Source organism: Garra rufa, chromosome 19, assembly GCF_049309525.1.
Source record: "Garra rufa chromosome 19, GarRuf1.0, whole genome shotgun sequence".
NCBI lineage: Eukaryota > Metazoa > Chordata > Actinopteri > Cypriniformes > Cyprinidae > Garra > Garra rufa.
Genome location: NC_133379.1, coordinates 37,762,943 through 37,780,620, shown reverse-complemented (window position 1 = coordinate 37,780,620; position 17,678 = coordinate 37,762,943). Strand labels below are relative to the sequence as shown.

Here is a 17,678-nt window from a genome sequence, read left to right as displayed (position 1 = left end):
TTCCAAAGTTTGCTGGTGCGTTTTCAGCGTGCTGATCTCAGGTGAGATGTGTGTTGGTTTCTCCACATCGGTAAGTCTGTGTGTACGTGTGTGAGTCATTTGGCAGTGTGAGTGGATGTGTAATTCATACTGGGTGATTTTTAATTCATGCATTTCACATTTTGATTAGAGAGATGCTTTTGTGCAGGCCAGCGCAAGAACCGTGAGCGATATGTGGGTCATTGACAGTGACTCATAAACACACACTCCTGCACACAGTTTCAGATGCCGGTGCATAGTGTCACAGGAAATTGTTAGTTTTGAGTGGATTCACACGTTTATTTCTGTTCATTTCAGGAGCAGGACAGCTTTTGAAAAAAACAAGACTGACGTCTTCAGGATCAAAACGCACAATGTCGGGCCTATAAAGAAAATCAGGTACGTGTATATCTGTAAAAAGGCAAGTCCTAAAAGTTTCAACCATATATGTCTTGTGATGTACTTCCTGTAATGCAGAATTGAGCATGATAACACGGGCATGAGTGCCAGTTGGTTCCTGGACCGGGTCATCGTGACTGACATGAACAGGCCACACCTCCGATTCTTTTATGCCTGCAACAATTGGCTGAGCAGAGATGAGGGGGACGGACTTACTGTCCGATATCTGTTGGGTAGCCTGAATCCCATGGACATCCCAAAACGTATGTTGTGGACTTTTATTTACAATATGTGCCCCTGGACCACAAAACCAGTCTTAAGTCGCTGGGGTATATTTGTAGCAATAGCCAAAAATACATTGTATGGGTCAAAATTATTGATTTTTCTTTTATGCCAAAAAATCATTAGGAAATTAAGTAAAGATCATGTTCCATGAAGATTTTTTGTAAAATTCCTACTATAAATATATCCAAATGTAATTTTTGATTAGTAATATGCATTGTTAAGAACTTAATTTGGACAACTTTAAAGGTGATTTTCTCAGTATTTTGATTTTTTTGCACCCTCAGATTCCAGATTTTCAAATAGATGTATCTCGGCCAAATATTGTCCTAGCTTAACAAACCATACATCAATAGAAAGCTTATTTATTGAGTTTTCATATGATGTATACATCTCAATTTTGTAAAATTTAACCTTATGACTGGTTTTGTGGTCCAGGGTCACATATGGTCTTGCACAACAAGAGAGTAAATAAATTATTTTATTTTATTTTATTTATATATTTTTTTGGACCGCCTGAAAAATGTGCTATAAATCTACTCAAACTTCATGTTGGCTAGAATGTTTTTAGACAAATTTCTTGCAATTTTGTTGTACTTTTTGCCATGAATCTGGTCAAAATTTAATCGCCTAGAATAATTTTCGAATTAGACACATTTACAAATATTAAACATTCATTTAAATATTTAAACAAATCACATAAAAAAAAATCTAGTCAAACTTTTTTTAGACAAATTTCTTGGAAGTATAAAACATGATTTTAGGTTTAACCGTTAATTTATTTTATTTTTCGACACATATTAGGTCAAACTTTGATTTTCTAGAACACGTTTACAATTGTGAAGCAATTATTTAAATATTTAAACAAACAGCATTTTGTTTTATTTATTTATTTAACCACCTGAAAAATGTGCAACAAATCTGCTCAAACTTTTTGTTGGCTCAAATTTTGTTTTTGGACAAATTTCTTGCAAGTATAAAACATAATTTTATGTTTAACCATTATTTTAATTTAGTTTAGTTTTTGTCACGAATCAGGCCAAACTTTGATTTTCTAAAACATTTTTTTAATTAGACAAATTTACAATTGTGAAACATTTATTAAAATATTTAAACAAATTATTTTATTTTATATTATATTTTTGGATTTTATTATTTTTTATTTACCACCTGAAAAATGTGCAACAAATCTACTCAAATTTTTTGTTGGCTCACATCTTTTTTTCAGACACATTTCTTGCAAGTATAAAACACTATTTTAGGTTTAACCATTATTTTATTTAAGTGTAGTTTTTGTCACGAATCAGGCCAAACTTTGATTTTCTAGAACATTTTTTTAATTAGACAAATTTGCAATTGTGAAACATTAATTTAAATAATTAAACAAATTATTTTATTATTTTATATTTTATTTTATTTATTTTTATTTACCACCTGAAAAATGTGCAACACATTTACTCAAATGTTTTGTTGGCTCAAATTCTTTTTTCAGACACATTTCTTGCTTTAATTGTAAATTTATTTAAATATTCAACAAATTATTTTATTTTATTTCATAACCACCTGAAAAAAATTGCCACAAATCTAGTCAAGCTTTTCATTGGCTAGAATTATTGATTAGTTGATTTTTTTTCTTTTGAAATTTCTTACAGCTATAAAACATACTGTTACGTTAAACTTTGTTTTTTTTTTCATGAAATGAATTTAAAATAGATTTTATTATAAAAATAAATTAACATTTAATTAAATTAATACATATAGCCTACAAATGTACTTCACATCTTGCTTAATAGAAACCATAGATAATGTTACATAGGTCATGTGATCATGATCATAGAAGATGCATGCATACAAACATCACCAGACTCAGGTTGCATACAAAGGATTAGGAGAAATTTAGTAGTAGAGTAGTGTTTCAGATGGGGATCACAATATCGCCAGTCCCAACATCCCAGTTACTGCTGACAATATAACATTACATCTCAAAGATAGGAGAAAGACTAGATGTAGAAGCTGTTTGTGAAAAAGAGCTCACTGATGATTTTTGATGCTTCGTGGTTTAATGATAGTCAATGCCCAAAAATACATGATGCATGCAATTAAATGATGATAACAGGTTTTATCTTATATATGTGTTAATGTGTGTCTTTTCATATGTTGCAGAAAACAAGTACATAGCCAGTGTCTTCACAATGGATGCTAAAGGCAGTGGGACCGATGCTGATGTTTACCTCAATATTTTCGGAGAGTTTGGGGATACGGGTCAGTAATAATAACCAGTCTGTGTTATTTTATGTTGCAAAAAACACTTTTCAAAAATAATTGTCTAATAATATTATAAATATTATTAGACATATTTTTGCAATTATGAAACATTCTTTTATTTTAAATAATTATTTTTTGTTTTATTTTACCATCTGAAAAATGTGCAACAAATCTACTCAAACTTTTTGTTGGCTAATGACTTATTTAATTTAACTACTTTAAGTTAAACCTTTTTTATTTTAACATTTTTATTTTATTTATTTATTTTTATTTTTTTTCATGCATCCAGTCAAACTTCGATTGTCTATAACATTTTTAAATTAGACAAATTATTTATCATTATTAAACTTTTTGCATTTAGATATGCAAAAATTACAATTCTGTCATTATGTACTCATCCTCATGTTATTCCAACCCCATGTCGCTTTCTTTCTTTCTTGTGTGAAAAACAATTCTTGTCATATACAACAGATAGAATTGTATAAAACATACACGTCTGTGTTTTTGTGTTTGTTATTTTATGTTGCAAAAACACTTTTTTTATATTTAAAAATATTATTAGACATATTTTGCAATTATGAAACATGCTTTTATTTATTTATTTTATTTAATTTTATTTAATTTTATTTAATTTTAGACTGAAAAATGCATCATTAATCTAGCTAAACTTTGGATTGCCTAGAACATTTAAAATTTTTACATTTATTTATTTTTAATTAGACACTTTTTTTCCCACACTTTTTTTAAATATTTAAAAATATTATTAGACATATTTTGCAATTATAAAACATGCTTTTATTTTAAATATTTTTTTTATTTTATTTAAACATATTTTGTTTTATTTGTGTGTTATTTTATGTTGTGTACTTTTTCATATATTTAAAAATATTATTACACATATTTATTTTATTTTATTATTTTATTTATTTTTTTATTATTTATTTAATTTTAGATTGGCATGATGACATTTTAGAAACATGTATCATTAATCAAGCTAAACTTTGGATTGCCTAGAACATTTTATTTTTTAATTAGACAGCATTTTTACAGTTACAATACACATTTTATTTATTTATTTTTATGTCGCTTTCTTTCTTGTGTGAAAAACAATACTTGTCATATACAACAGATACAACAGTATAAAACACACGTCTGTGTTTTACTTTGTTGCAAAAAACACTTTTTTTAATATTTAAAAATATTATTAGACATATATTTCACTTATAAAAATGCTTATTTTGTTTTATTTTATTTTTTATTATTTATTTATTTAATTTTTTTTTTTTTGCAATTTTCAGTACTAAAACCATGTTTAGTCCATGTTTCTATGTGTGTTTTAGTTTTTAATGTTTATGCATTGCCTTGGTTTGATGTTTGCAGGAGAACGGAAGCTGGCCAGCGATGGAAAGGACAATTTTGAACGCGCTAACGAAGACAAATTCACCATCGAAGCGCCAAATCTTGGCCAACTTCGAAAAATCACCATCGGACACAATAACAAAGGGTCTTCTGCTGGCTGGGCGTGCGATAAAGTACACAAACACACTTTTCATATAAAAACTAAAAGAAGAATATCTTTGTCTCTGTCCTTTGTGATTAACATGCTGAGTTTGTGTTATGCTGATGTGTTATAGGTTGTAATAGATGACATGGGGAATAAGGAGGTTTATGAGTTTCCTGTCAATGCCTGGTTTGACATCTCAGAAGGGGACGGCAAAATACAAAGAGATGTACTTGCTGGAGCCACACAACCAATGGGTAAGAGCCATTAGACAGACCTCTACAGTGTGCATTTGCCACAAAAATATTTAGGAGCACCAGTGCAACCTATTCAGACCTATTATAGCAGTCAGCATCAATTGTCATATATCATTATAAACATAACTTGAACTTTATGTCTAGCTAATTTAAAATGACAATTTTTCTTTTGTTTTCTCTAAAAATTAGTGAATTTCCAGAATTTTAGGAAAAACAATTAGGTGTTTTTGGGTGCGTACTCAAAGAAAAACTCCTGAAGTTTGGATTTTTTTCTTTAGAAATTTCTATTTAGGTGTTTTACATTTCCCCAAAAATGTTTTTCTAAATATAACATTCCCCAAGCATGTTATAGCCATATTTTACAATGTTATTATAGGCGCTTTTCAGTGAAAAACAGGCCTATTTAGTTTATTGACAATATAGACCTGTCCAAAAACGTTTCAGGAGTAAAGTCATAGCAGAAACGGTGTTATATAATAGCAAAACACAGTAAAAAGTTACTTTTTTCAGATAAATATATTCTTAATCTGAGTATGAATGAACAATAAACAAACAGTATAGGAAGTAGTGAAAACAACTGGACAAATTTCTTGTGCAACAAAAATATAAAGTCCATATTATTCACAAACTACACACAAAATATGAGGAATATACAGAGTGCAACAGAAAAAATAGTGCAAATAATCTTTACAACCAAATAGTCTGTGTCCAAATCTATTACTGTGAGATCGCCTAGTGACGTGAAGATCTACATTTCAGTGCTTTACCCAAAATGTACTGCTGTTTCAGCTTGTTTTTGGTTTGTGTTATGTCAAAGGGCTCTGTTGTGAGTATTTCTGTGTTACTTTGCGTTTTTTTTCATGCACACAATTTTGCTTTCACTTTGCATTTGTTCAAATTGACAAAAAAAGCAGAAGCAGGCGGAGTAATATCACGCAGCACATGTGCAAATGCTAATCTTTCTGGGAACTAATTTCAGGCGCTGTGTGATATTACTCCGCCTGCTTCGGCCATATTACGGCAGCAAACTTCCTTGACTATTACGCCGGAATGGAAGTGTAGTTCCTAATCTTATCTGCCTAGAAAATCGCAGCTTTACATTTTCCGCCGGTCTTAGTACACGATATAACTGCAGAAGAGTCAAGTTTTAAATAGGACAAATATCGAAACTCGTTGGTCAGTTTTGAATGCGATGCTATTGGTCTAATAGGATTCAATGATCTATGCTAAGCTATGCTAAAAGTGATATCGCCAGAACAGGAGAACGGCTGAATGGATTTCAAAATGGTAAAACTCAACTTATTAACTTTGGGGAAGTTGGAGAATGAGCCTATGTCCAAAAAAAATGTGGAGTGTTCCTTTAAAGCATTCGAATTGAATTAGCGATTTAAAAGTTATTAAACATTTAAGAGCAATAGTTATTTTTAGCCGCAGGCGGCTGTCTCTGTCTTTGAGGGTTAGGCTAAAGGGGTAAAAAGCTTAAAAAATGTAATAAAAAAATTGTCATAAAAATGACATACTTTTGATAAAGTTAGCAGCATGCAAACATCCCTGTAAATCACTTTAAGGAGTCATTTTTTGATCAGATTTTTTTATTATTGCTTCTGAAATTTTGCCCGTGCTCCTAAATTTTACAAGTTATGAGCACAGGTGCTTTTAAAAAGAATAAGAATAGAAATGTGCATTTGATTAAAACTAACTTGGATTTGTTTGTTTTTGTGCGTGCAGCGATTGTATACAACGTACAGGTGATGACGGGAGATATTCGTGGAGCCGGCACTAACTCTAAGATCCACTTCGTCATGCACGGTCATAAGGGGATTAAGAACAGCGGTAAATTGTTCCTGGAGGGCGGCACATTTGAGCGCGCTCAGATCGACATCTTTAACGTGGAGCTGCTGGAGCTGCTCAGCCCGCTCAGCAGAGTCACGATCGGACACGACAACGCCGGGATTAGCTGCGGCTGGTATTGCGAAAAGGTGTGTGTCTGGGCTATAAGGTGTTTTGAAGCATTACTTATTCATACATACAACGGGTGATCTCTCTCTGTCTTTCTCTCACAGGTGACGGTTTACTGCCCGTTCACAGGTTTAGAGCAGGTATTTCCCTGTGGCAGGTGGTTGGATGAAGATGAGGGCGATGGACTGGTGGAGCGAGAACTTTATGAGATGGTCTCACTCAGGCAGAAAAAGCAAAAGAGTAAGCAAATTGTTATTATTAAACTCTGTAAACTTTGCTAAACATGCAAGACCTGCATTTTTATTCACTAACCATCTACAATCCAGAGTAAACTGTAGAGTTGTGGTACTCGGACTTGTACTCGGACTCGAGTCTGGTCTCGAGTTAAATTTTTTGCGGACTCGGACTTGTCACGGACTCGGATGCATTTTGACTCGGACTTGACTCGGACTCAAGCTTTTCAGACTCGAGAATAATTGCTGAGTCCAGCCGAGTCCAGGAACAGTTGACGGAAATTTTACTGACTCGATGCATTATTACAAAAGTGACATTCAGTATTCGCACGTGTTTAAAAGTCTTGCCAGTACTTGAAAGCCTGTTGGGAGAAATACAGATGTGTCACAATATCTGATCTGTGCATCCGGTCTTAAAGCGACAGCAGCGTAAAGCCCCGTTCACACTAGACGCGACTTTTGTCGCTGCATGTCGCCAGAGGCTGGCGATGAGGTCGCGAGTGGGCGTTCTCATTACTGGTTGCTTAGTAACGTCATTTAACAGACGTTTTTATCCAAAGCAACTTTGGAAACAAAGACAAGCAGGTTACAATTAATTTTAATGCAGTTAACATTATTTTTGTATGTGGGCATGGACATGTCATATAAAACAGGACAATCACTGCTGGAGCTGAAAGGAGAATGATCACAAGCACTATCGTCTTCTTTCCTATTGGCTGTCGCTCCGGAAAGTCGCTCTTCATTTGCATAAAGTTTAGAGATTCTGAACTTTGTCGCGTCGCTGGACACGCCCACATCCGGTCGCCAACGGTCGCTGACGGCCGCTGTCGCTCTTGTCGCCGGAAATCGCCGGCTCTCCATTGAAATGAATGGGATCGCGTCGCTTAGTCGCTGCATGTCGCGTGTAGTGTGAATGGGGCTTTAGGCTGCGATCACACCGAACGCGTTTTAGCAGTGAGAGGCGCCTTTTTTGAATGGTTTTCTGTGAGAGGGTGCTCGCTGCAGAGCCATATGGGAGGAGCTGGAGATAATGGGTGGAGATAGACCCCTAACCACACCCTAACCCTACCCCTTAGCCTATCCCTAACCTTAACTCCACCCATTTGTTCACTCAGAGGTGGAGCTGGACATCAAGAGAGGTGGAGCTGGAGGCCATTTGGCTCTGCAGTGAGCAGTACTTGTTTTCTGTTGACAGTGAGCGTTTTGCAGAAGCGCTCTGAGCGCCTGAAGTTGAAAAAAAAGCAACTCTGACGTCATTCGCGTTTTTTCCATTGTCCAATCGAATGAATGGAGAGGCGGGCCTTCTGTTGTGGTGATGAAAGTTTACCGTTGCTTAAAAAGTCCGGAGACTGAAAGAAATGGAGGAGAAACTTTTGGTGTCTGTCGTGGGTAAACCGGAGCTGTATTTTTTGGGGGGTTTCTGCTAATATGACAATTTTATTAACAGCAAAAACCAAAGATTTTAGAGCGCTCGCCCTATAATCCTTTGATTTGACTGACAGGACAGCTGTTTTGGTCGTTGCCTAGCAACATAAAAAACCGCAGCACACTGCTCTTTTTTTAAAAGTCACCAAAAAAAAGGCAGTGCTGTGCGCCTCCCGTTTTTAGAACGAAAATACGCGTTCGGTGTGATCAGGGCTTAAACTTGCTGCAGCAGACTGCGTCATATTACATTTACCTATTTTATGACAGAATTCAGAATTTTATTTTATGATGTTTATATGTTGTATTTCGGACTTTATTACTCAAATTAACAGAGTTTTCTCAGGGGAAAAATGTCAGAAGTGTGGGATTTAAACTCATGATTTTGAGCTGAGGGGAAAAGGGAGAAAGTCATTTCTTATCAAAATTGTGATATATATAATCTCGGAATTGTGAAAATAAAGTCAGAATTTTGAAATATAAACTCAAATTTACTTTTTTTTTACTCTTTTATTCCATGGCCTCCATAGACTGCTACTTAAACACTGTCCCCTTACAGCCTCATTTTTATCCAAGAAAAAAAATGCCATGCCAATGCCAATGCAATGCTACCCTGTCTAAGGTCTTATAATTCGTCATATAAAACCCAAAACAGCCAAAATCAGAGATAAGAGGTGAATTTTCTGCTCCTCAGGTCTCATTCACTAAGCTTCCTACCCACCCCGTTGAATTTATATATTTACTATATAACAGCAAATAAAGTCAAGTCCTCTCTTGCCCTGTAATTTTTCACATTCTAAAAGCTGTTTCACTATCAAATATGTCACAATACATAAGTTATAACTTCTGTTACATGACTTTAAAGTTTGCTGAGCAGGACACTAATTAGGAGATGAGATGAGATGAGATGGTGTGAAATAAAAAATCCAAATGGCAATATGCAATAGTGGTTTGCTTTTTTACATTTAAATTGTCATTGCCTTATTGTAGTTGTAAAGGTTAAAACAAGGTTAAGATACTGAAAAACATTAGTGTTTAATTGGACTCGGACTCGATCCATTTGGACTCGGACTTGAGTCCGGCTCGACCCATTTTGGACTCGGACTCGACTCGGACTCGACTTAGGTGGACTCGACCCAACACTAGTAACCTGATACTAAATTTAAAGGTTATTGACATTCTTTTAGTACAAATCAATAGAAAAATAAAATTATATTCATACAAAAAAACGGTAACACTTTACAATAAGCTTGATTAGTAATATTAGTTAACAACTTTAGTTAATATGATATAAGAACGAACAATACTTTAATAGCATTTATCATTCGTAGTTATTGTTAATTTCAACATTTACTAACGCATTATTAAAATCAAAAATTGTGCTTGTTAAGATTAGTTATTGTACTGTAAAAAAACTACATTTTTTATAAAAAATGTTAACATTGATATCACAATTACATTCCTGAAAACAATAAAATATTGAATTAAAAATAAGATCAAAGAAAAAATATGATTATATTTATAAAAATAATAAAATCAATCATAAAATAAAAGTTATATTTATAATCAATGATGAAATCATTAATAAAATATAATTATTTGATCAAATTAATTATACAATTATATTATTAAAAATAATAACATCCATAATAAAGTAAAGTTGGTAAATGAAAGTGAAATTAGTATTAAAACAAAATAATTTTAATAGAAATAATTATCTTTATAAAAATGGTTTATCTTAAGAAAAATAATAACATCAATAATAAAATAACATTTTAAAGTAATGTTGAATTATTTATTATACATGCTTGCAAACAGAGAGAAAATAAACAAATTTAATTTAATTTTAATTTAACTATTTTTTGTTAAATTTTGCAAGTATAAATCATGATTTTAGGATAAACTGTTTTAATTATTTTATTTTATTTTATTTTATTTTGGCTCTCCTGAAAAATGCTACAAATCTAGTCAAATGTTTTTTTGGTTAGACCTTTTTCGATGTTGTAAGACTTGTATAAAGTATAAGTATATAACATGATTTTAGGTTAAACTGTTTTTATCATTTATAATTAAATATATTTATGAGTTATTTCATACAAAAAATTAACATCAATTTTAAAATACAATTAAATAAAAAAACAATAAAATCAACAATAAAATAGATAGATTTATAAAAAAAACAATAAAATTAATAATAAAATGTATCGAAATGAAAATAATTTTAATGATAAAATCAATAATTAAAAAAACTAACTAAATTTATAACAAATAATAAAATCTATGATAAAATAAAAGTCACATTCATAATAATGATGAAATCATTTAGCTCTTACACCATCAAGACACACGAATTCATCTTTTCTGTGTGTGTCTGTGTGTTTCACAGAATTCCCCTGGTCTCTGTGGATCTTTACATCCGAGATGAAAGGTGCCGGCACAGATGCGCAGGTCTTCCTGCAGGTGTACGGAGAGAAAGGCAAAAGCGACGAAATGAAACTTGAGAGCAAATCGGACAGTTTTGAACAAGGACAGTGCGACAAGTTCATTGTATGTCTGTGTTTTTATCTTTGTGTCTCATTAAATGAACATACAGTACCTCAAAAACATATACCTGTGTGTCAATTTATCTATGTTAAGAATAGATCAGTTGATATGTTTTTGTCTTTGATATGTTTAATGCAGTGTTAAATCTTATTAATTTTTTTTTTGTATTTTACATTATTCTGCTGCTCTAGATTGAGATGCCCGATATCGGAAAGATACGCAAGCTGAGAATCTGGCACGAAAAGAGGCATCCTTTCTCTGGCTGGCATCTTGGCAGGGTGAGAGACCTGCACTTCAGACTAGTGCACTATTACACTGAAACAATTTGTCCATTTCACACTGTAATCGTGATGTAAGCAAGCAAGCATTGTGTTTTCTCAGCTCCCTGTACTGGTCTAATTTAAATGACTTGTGCACTTTATTGCTAAAGTAAGTCTGAACTCAAACATTTCTCATCAAAGTGCAAATGATTTGTACCATACACATACACTACCAGTCAAAAGTTTTTGATCAGTAAGATTTTTTTATATTTTTTAATTTTTGTAATTTTTTATTTTAATTATTTTTATTTTATTTTATTTTTTTGGATCACCTAAAAACTATTTGTTAGCTAGAACTTTTTTGTTTTTGTTTGACTTGCAAATATAAAACATTATTTTAGGTTAAACTGTGTAAATTTTATTTAAATTTTTGTACATTTTATTTTATTTTATTTTATTTTATTTTTTTAAAGTCATTGATAAAATGAAATAATATTTAAAAAATGAGTAATACAATAACAATATTTATAAAAAATAATCAAATCAATGATGAAATAAAAGTTATTTTCATAATGATGAAATCAGTCATAAAATAAAATCCGTTTTTATTTTATTTTATTTTATTTTAGATTACCTTTTTTTGTTTAACTTGTAAGTATAAAACATGATTTTAGGTAAAACTGTTTATTTTAATATCAAAAGTTGTGCATTATATATATATATATATATATATATATATATATTGTTAATATTAATAAATGTTTATTGAACAGCTTTTCAATAGAAGTGACATTCTGTGACATTAATCACAGGAATAAATACCATTTTTAAAATATATTATTTCACAATTTAATGTTTTTGCTGTATTTTGGATCAAATAAATGCTGGCTTGGAGAGCAGCAGAGACCTCTTTAAAAAGCAGTATAAGTAGCTTTATATTCTTTTTGAATGCCATCTCATCTGTTTCTGTTTGTATTTCTGTATTTCTGTAACCAGTTCTAAGAATAACAGTTAAGACAAAGTTGATATTTATACAAAATAAATAATTCTGTTATATGCACTGAGCCTTGTGCCTTAACATTTTCCTCTTGTTTACTGTGTTTTTTTTCTGTGTGAAGGTGACATTGATGAAGACCCTAACTAGGGAGAAATACTCATTTGTTTGTAATCGTTGGTTGGACATCAATGAAGATGACAATGAGATTGTTAGAGAACTGCCAGCCACCGGAAAACTCGTGCCAGAACCTTTACCACGTAAGAGAACTATTATTTTTTAGTTTTTAAGATGTATGGTGCTTTAAATACCGTAATAAGCACTGAAGAACCTGTATTTTGGACTAAGATATCATCCCCAAACTCCATCATGCTTTATATTAATGGTTGACAGCATGAAAAAAGCAATTTTACACAAGATGAAGATTTGTTTGATTTTTTTATTACTTTATGTTTTCCATTGCTATTTAATAGTTATTAAGTATCGTGCAACGATTTGTACGGGAAACGTCAGCGGTAGTGGAACAGACGCCAGTGTATATTTAAACATCATTGGAGACTTGGGAGACACTGGAGAGCGTCTGATGTTCATGAGCAAAAACAACGCCAACAAGTTTGAGAAAGGAAACGTGAGTATGAAACGAACATATACATGTACTGTATGCATCATGGTTTCCACAAAAATATTTAGCAGTACAACTGATTTCAACATTGATAATAGAAAGAAATGCTTCTTTAGCAGCAAATCAGCATATTAGAATGATTTCTGAAGGATCATGTGATGCTTGTGCATTGACTTCTTTGCCATCTCAGGAATAAATTCTATTTCAAAATATTGTAAAATAGAAAGTAGTTTTACATATTAATAATATTTTACATTATTTCTGTTTTTACTGTATCATTTAACTTTTAATGGCAACCTTAATTTATTTTCACTACTAGTCAAAAGGTTTTGAACAGTAAAATATTCTTACTATTTAAAATAACTATTTTCTATTTAATATTTTTTTTTAAATGTAGTTTATTCCTGTGATTTCAAAACTGAATTTACTTCAGTCTTCAGTGTCACATGATTCTTCAGAAATAATTCTAACATGCTGACTTGCTGTTCAAGAAACATTTTTATTATTATTATTATTATCATCAATATTTAAAATAGTTGAGTATTTTTCAGGATTCTTTAATGAAAAGAAAGATCTGGAGATCAGCATTTATCTGAAATAAAAAGCATTTGTAACATTATATACTATACCATTCAAAATCTTGGAGTTTGTATGATTTTTATGTTATTTTTTTGAAGGAAAGAAATTATAGAAATTAATACTTATATTTAGCAGGGATGCTTTAAAGTGATAATAAAGACATTTATAATGTTACAAAAGATTTCTATTTCAGATAAATGCTGTTCTTCTGAACTTTCTATTTTTCAAATGAACCTGAAAAAAATGATTTTTGAAGGATCGTGTGACTGGATTAATTAGGCTGAAAATGAATCCTTGAAAGCACAGGAATACATTACATTTTAAAATATATTCAAAAAGAAAGCAGTTGTTTTAAATAGTAAAAATATTTCAAAATTGTACTGTTTTTGCTGCACTAAATACAGGCTTGGTGAGCAGAAGAAACTTCTTTAAAAACATTAAAAAACGCTTGACTGGTAGTTTATAAATAAGTAAATTAGCCTGAGATGAAAAACCAAATGAAACTTGATGTTGTGAAAATGAAACGTGCAAAATAATTGTCATGTGAAAACAATCTACTACTGTTCGAAATATTTATTGCTGAATAATATGTGCTATTTATATAAAGTTATATGCTACTTTGCTGTGAGTGTGAAATGTCCAGTTTTCAGTTATGTCTTTACTTTTAGTAATCTGATTAAATAATGAGTTGTTATTCAGTTCAACACATTGCATTGTGGGATACAGAACCCAATACAGTGCATTAATAGTGGTGATCTACTCTTTTCTCAGCATGATGAGTTCCTGGTAGAGGCAGTCACACTGGGACAGATCAGGAGGGTTCGGATTGGTCATGACGGACGAGGCGGAGGATGTGGTTGGTTCCTGGATAAGGTGATGATCAGAGAGGAGGGGCAACCTGAGGCGTCAGCCATCGAGTTCCCATGTTACAGGCAAGACTATCTAACAAACAGCTTGTGTGCTAAAGCACATTTCAAACTCACTTCAGTATAAGTATATACGTATATGTGTGTCTAGCCGGGTAAAGAACATGGGAGAGTAGTGTTTAAGTCAATTATGTAGTTGAGAAAACTGACTCTGGTTACTAATGGACACTAATGAGTGCTGAGGAAACCCTACCTACACCATCGAGAGAGCTCAGTTACGCACAAATACACACACTTATCCTGCACATTCTCCTACTGTATCTCTCTCCGTCTCTTCTCAGGTGGTTGGATCGTAATGAAGACGATGGGCAGATCATAAGAGAGTTAGTCCCTACTGAAGATGGTCAACGTTTGTTTAGTGAGTGAACACACAGATACAAAAATGTAAAATGCAAAAATGAACCAAAAAGTAGTATGTGTGTCAGTCTACATAAATATAAGCTAGATGCAATAGGTTTTGATGTGTGTGTGTTTGTTTCAGCTGTTGGTTATCACATTGCGATAAAGACGGGCAGTATTAATGGTGCCAGCTCAGATTCGAAGGTGTTTGTAAAGCTGTACGGAGAGAAATGCGACACCAACAAGATGCTGCTGGTCGTCTCCGATAACGACCTGGGGAACTATTTTGAGACGGGACAGACGGACATCTTCACCATAGAGACCTTTGACATTGGCAAGGTGTGCTACCTGTTTATGTTCTGCACATTCACCAAGTCTAAAGTTAAAAATTCTATTCTATTCTATTCATTTTCAAATTTGTTCTGTTTTGTTCTATTGCATACTTTTCTGGTATTCGAATTAACTGCATTCTGTTAAACCCAATTTTTTTCTATTCTATTCTATTTTCTTCTATTCTATTCAGTTTTCACATTTGTTCTGTTTACATTTGTTTCATGTTGTTTATCATGTTTTTCAAATTCATTCTATTCCATTTAACTAATTCTATTCTACTTTGTTGTATTCTATTTTGCTCTGTTCTGTTCTGTTAAAAATTAAAACTCATTCTATTGTGTTCTAGTCTGTTGTTCAAGTTATTCTATTAAACTATTCTATTCTATTGTAGTCTATGTTGTTCACATGTGTTCTACTGTATTCTGTTCAGTTTATTCTATTGAACTCATTCTATTCTGTTGTCCACATTTGTTATATTGTGTTCTGTTCTGTTGTTCAAATTATTCTATTAAACTTTATTCTATTCTATTCTATTCTATTCTATTCTATTCTATTCTATTCTATTCTATTCTATGTTGTTCACAGTTCTATTGTGTTCTGGTCTGTTGTTCAAGTTATTCTATTAAACTCATTCTATTCTATTCTATTCTATTCTATTTTGTGTTGTTCACATATGTTCTACTGTATTCTGTTCAATATATTCTGTTGAACTCACTCTATTCGGTTGTTCACATTTATTTTATTATGTTCTGTTCTGTTTTTCAAGTTATTCTGTTAAACTCATTCTAATCTAATCTATTCTATTCTATTCTATTCTATGTTGTTCACATTTGTTCTGTTTTGTGCTGTTTTGTTCAAGTTATTCTGTTAAACTCATTCTATTCTATTCTATTTTTATTCTATGTTGTTCACGTGTGTTCTATTGTATTCTGTTCAATTTATTCTATTGAACTCATTCTATTCTGTTGTTCACATTTGTTCTATTGTGTTCTGTTCTGTTTTTCAAGTTATTCTGTTAAACTCATTCTTATCTATTCTGTTCTAACTTAATCTAGTTGATGATCTGAATCAGGTGCGTTAAATGAGGGAGAGCAGTGGGTCTAAAGGACAGAAGTTGAGAACACTGTTGTTGACATTTGTTCTGTTGTTCAGATTCACTCTGTTCTGTTAAATACATTCTATTTTGTTCTATTCCATTAGGATAGGTATGCACTAGATATTGCAAATGTCAAAAGAGCGACTATCTGATGTCACAAGAAATTCTGTGGGATGATGTGGCTACTAATATTGTAACATATGAATAATGAATAAAATACATACAAAATAACATTATTCATACATTTATATAACTATTATACTTCTAGTCTTCTAAAATAAAATGAATGTGCAGAACTTGCATATTTATTGTGACTCCCCTACTGTCTGTGGGAGGATTCTGTAGGTAAACAGGTTGCTGATTGGCCACACTAATGAGGGCCTGCGAGCTGGTTGGTTCCTGGACAGCGTTCAGATCTGGGTGCCGGTGCACGGGCTGCAGTACATGTTCCCCAGTCACCGCTGGCTCTGTAAGGACGAGGCCGATGGAAAGGTGGAGGTGGAAATCTATCCTAGTGAGACGCTGGAGATAGAGAAATGTATGTATTTCGCATTTATGTAACTTACCACTGCTTTTATCAGTTCTTGAATTCCCTGGGAATCAAACCCATAACCTTGGTGGTGCAGGCACAATTCTAAATCTATACAGTCGTGGCCAAAAGTTTTGAGAATTACATGAATATTGAAAATTGGAAAAGTTGCTGCTTAAGTTTTTATAATAGCAATTTGCATATACTCCAGAATGTTATGAAGAGTGATCAGATGAATTGCATAGTCCTTCTTTGCCATGAAAATTAACTTAATCCTGAAAAAACTTTCCACTGCATTTCATTGCTGTCATTAAAGGACCTGCTGAGATCATTTCAGTAATCGTCTTGTTAACTCAGGTGAGAATGTTGACGAGCACAAGGCTGGAGATTATGTCAGGCTGATTGGGTTAGAATGGCAGACTTGACATGTTAAAAGGAGGGTGATGCTTGAAATAATTGTTCTTCCATTGTTAACCATGGTGACCTGCAAAGAAACGCGTGCAGCCATCATTGCGTTGCATAAAAATGGCTTCACAGGCAAGGATATTGTGGCTACTAAGATTGCACCTAAATCAACAATTTATAGGATCATCAAGAACTTCAAGGAAAGAGGTTCAATTCTTGTTAAGAAGGCTTTAGGGCGTCCAAGAAAGTCCAGCAAGCGCCAGGATCGTCTCCTAAAGAGGACTGAGCTGCGGGATCGGAGTGCCACCAGTGCAGAGCTTGCTCAGGAATGGCAGCAGGCAGGTGTGAGCGCATCTAAACGCACAGTGAGGTGAAGACTTTTGGAAGATGGCCTGGTGTCAAGAAGGGCAGCAAAGAAGTCACTTCTATCCAAAAAAAAAAACCATCAGGGACAGATTGATCTTCTGCAAAAAGTATGGCGAATGGACTGCTGAGGACTGGGGCAAAGTCATATTCTCCGATGAAGCCTCTTTCCGATTGTTTGGGGCATCTGGAAAAAGGCTTGTCCGGAGAAGAAAAGGTGAGCGCTACCATCAGTCCTGTGTCATGCCAACAGTAAAGCATCCTGAGACCATTCATGTGTGGGGTTGCTTCTCATCCAACGGAGTGGGCTCACTCACAATTTTGCCCAAAAACACAGCCATGAATAAAGAAT

General features: G+C 32.9%; 1 protein-coding gene across 1 annotated transcript in view; it reads left to right on the top strand.

Annotated features, from left to right (window-relative positions):
- Nucleotides 1–17,678, top strand: part of loxhd1a (lipoxygenase homology PLAT domains 1a) — a 55,511-nt gene that overhangs the window by 7,220 nt on the left and 30,613 nt on the right. Inside the window, exons 3-17 of the mRNA XM_073824602.1 lie at nucleotides 337–417; nucleotides 496–680; nucleotides 2,863–2,961; nucleotides 4,345–4,496; nucleotides 4,599–4,722; nucleotides 6,451–6,701; nucleotides 6,786–6,921; nucleotides 10,723–10,883; nucleotides 11,072–11,158; nucleotides 12,259–12,394; nucleotides 12,608–12,762; nucleotides 14,107–14,267; nucleotides 14,543–14,619; nucleotides 14,743–14,939; nucleotides 16,375–16,567. Coding sequence (XP_073680703.1) covers nucleotides 337–417; nucleotides 496–680; nucleotides 2,863–2,961; nucleotides 4,345–4,496; nucleotides 4,599–4,722; nucleotides 6,451–6,701; nucleotides 6,786–6,921; nucleotides 10,723–10,883; nucleotides 11,072–11,158; nucleotides 12,259–12,394; nucleotides 12,608–12,762; nucleotides 14,107–14,267; nucleotides 14,543–14,619; nucleotides 14,743–14,939; nucleotides 16,375–16,567 — 2,195 coding nt within the window. The remainder of the gene's footprint in view (nucleotides 1–336; nucleotides 418–495; nucleotides 681–2,862; nucleotides 2,962–4,344; nucleotides 4,497–4,598; nucleotides 4,723–6,450; nucleotides 6,702–6,785; nucleotides 6,922–10,722; nucleotides 10,884–11,071; nucleotides 11,159–12,258; nucleotides 12,395–12,607; nucleotides 12,763–14,106; nucleotides 14,268–14,542; nucleotides 14,620–14,742; nucleotides 14,940–16,374; nucleotides 16,568–17,678) is intronic.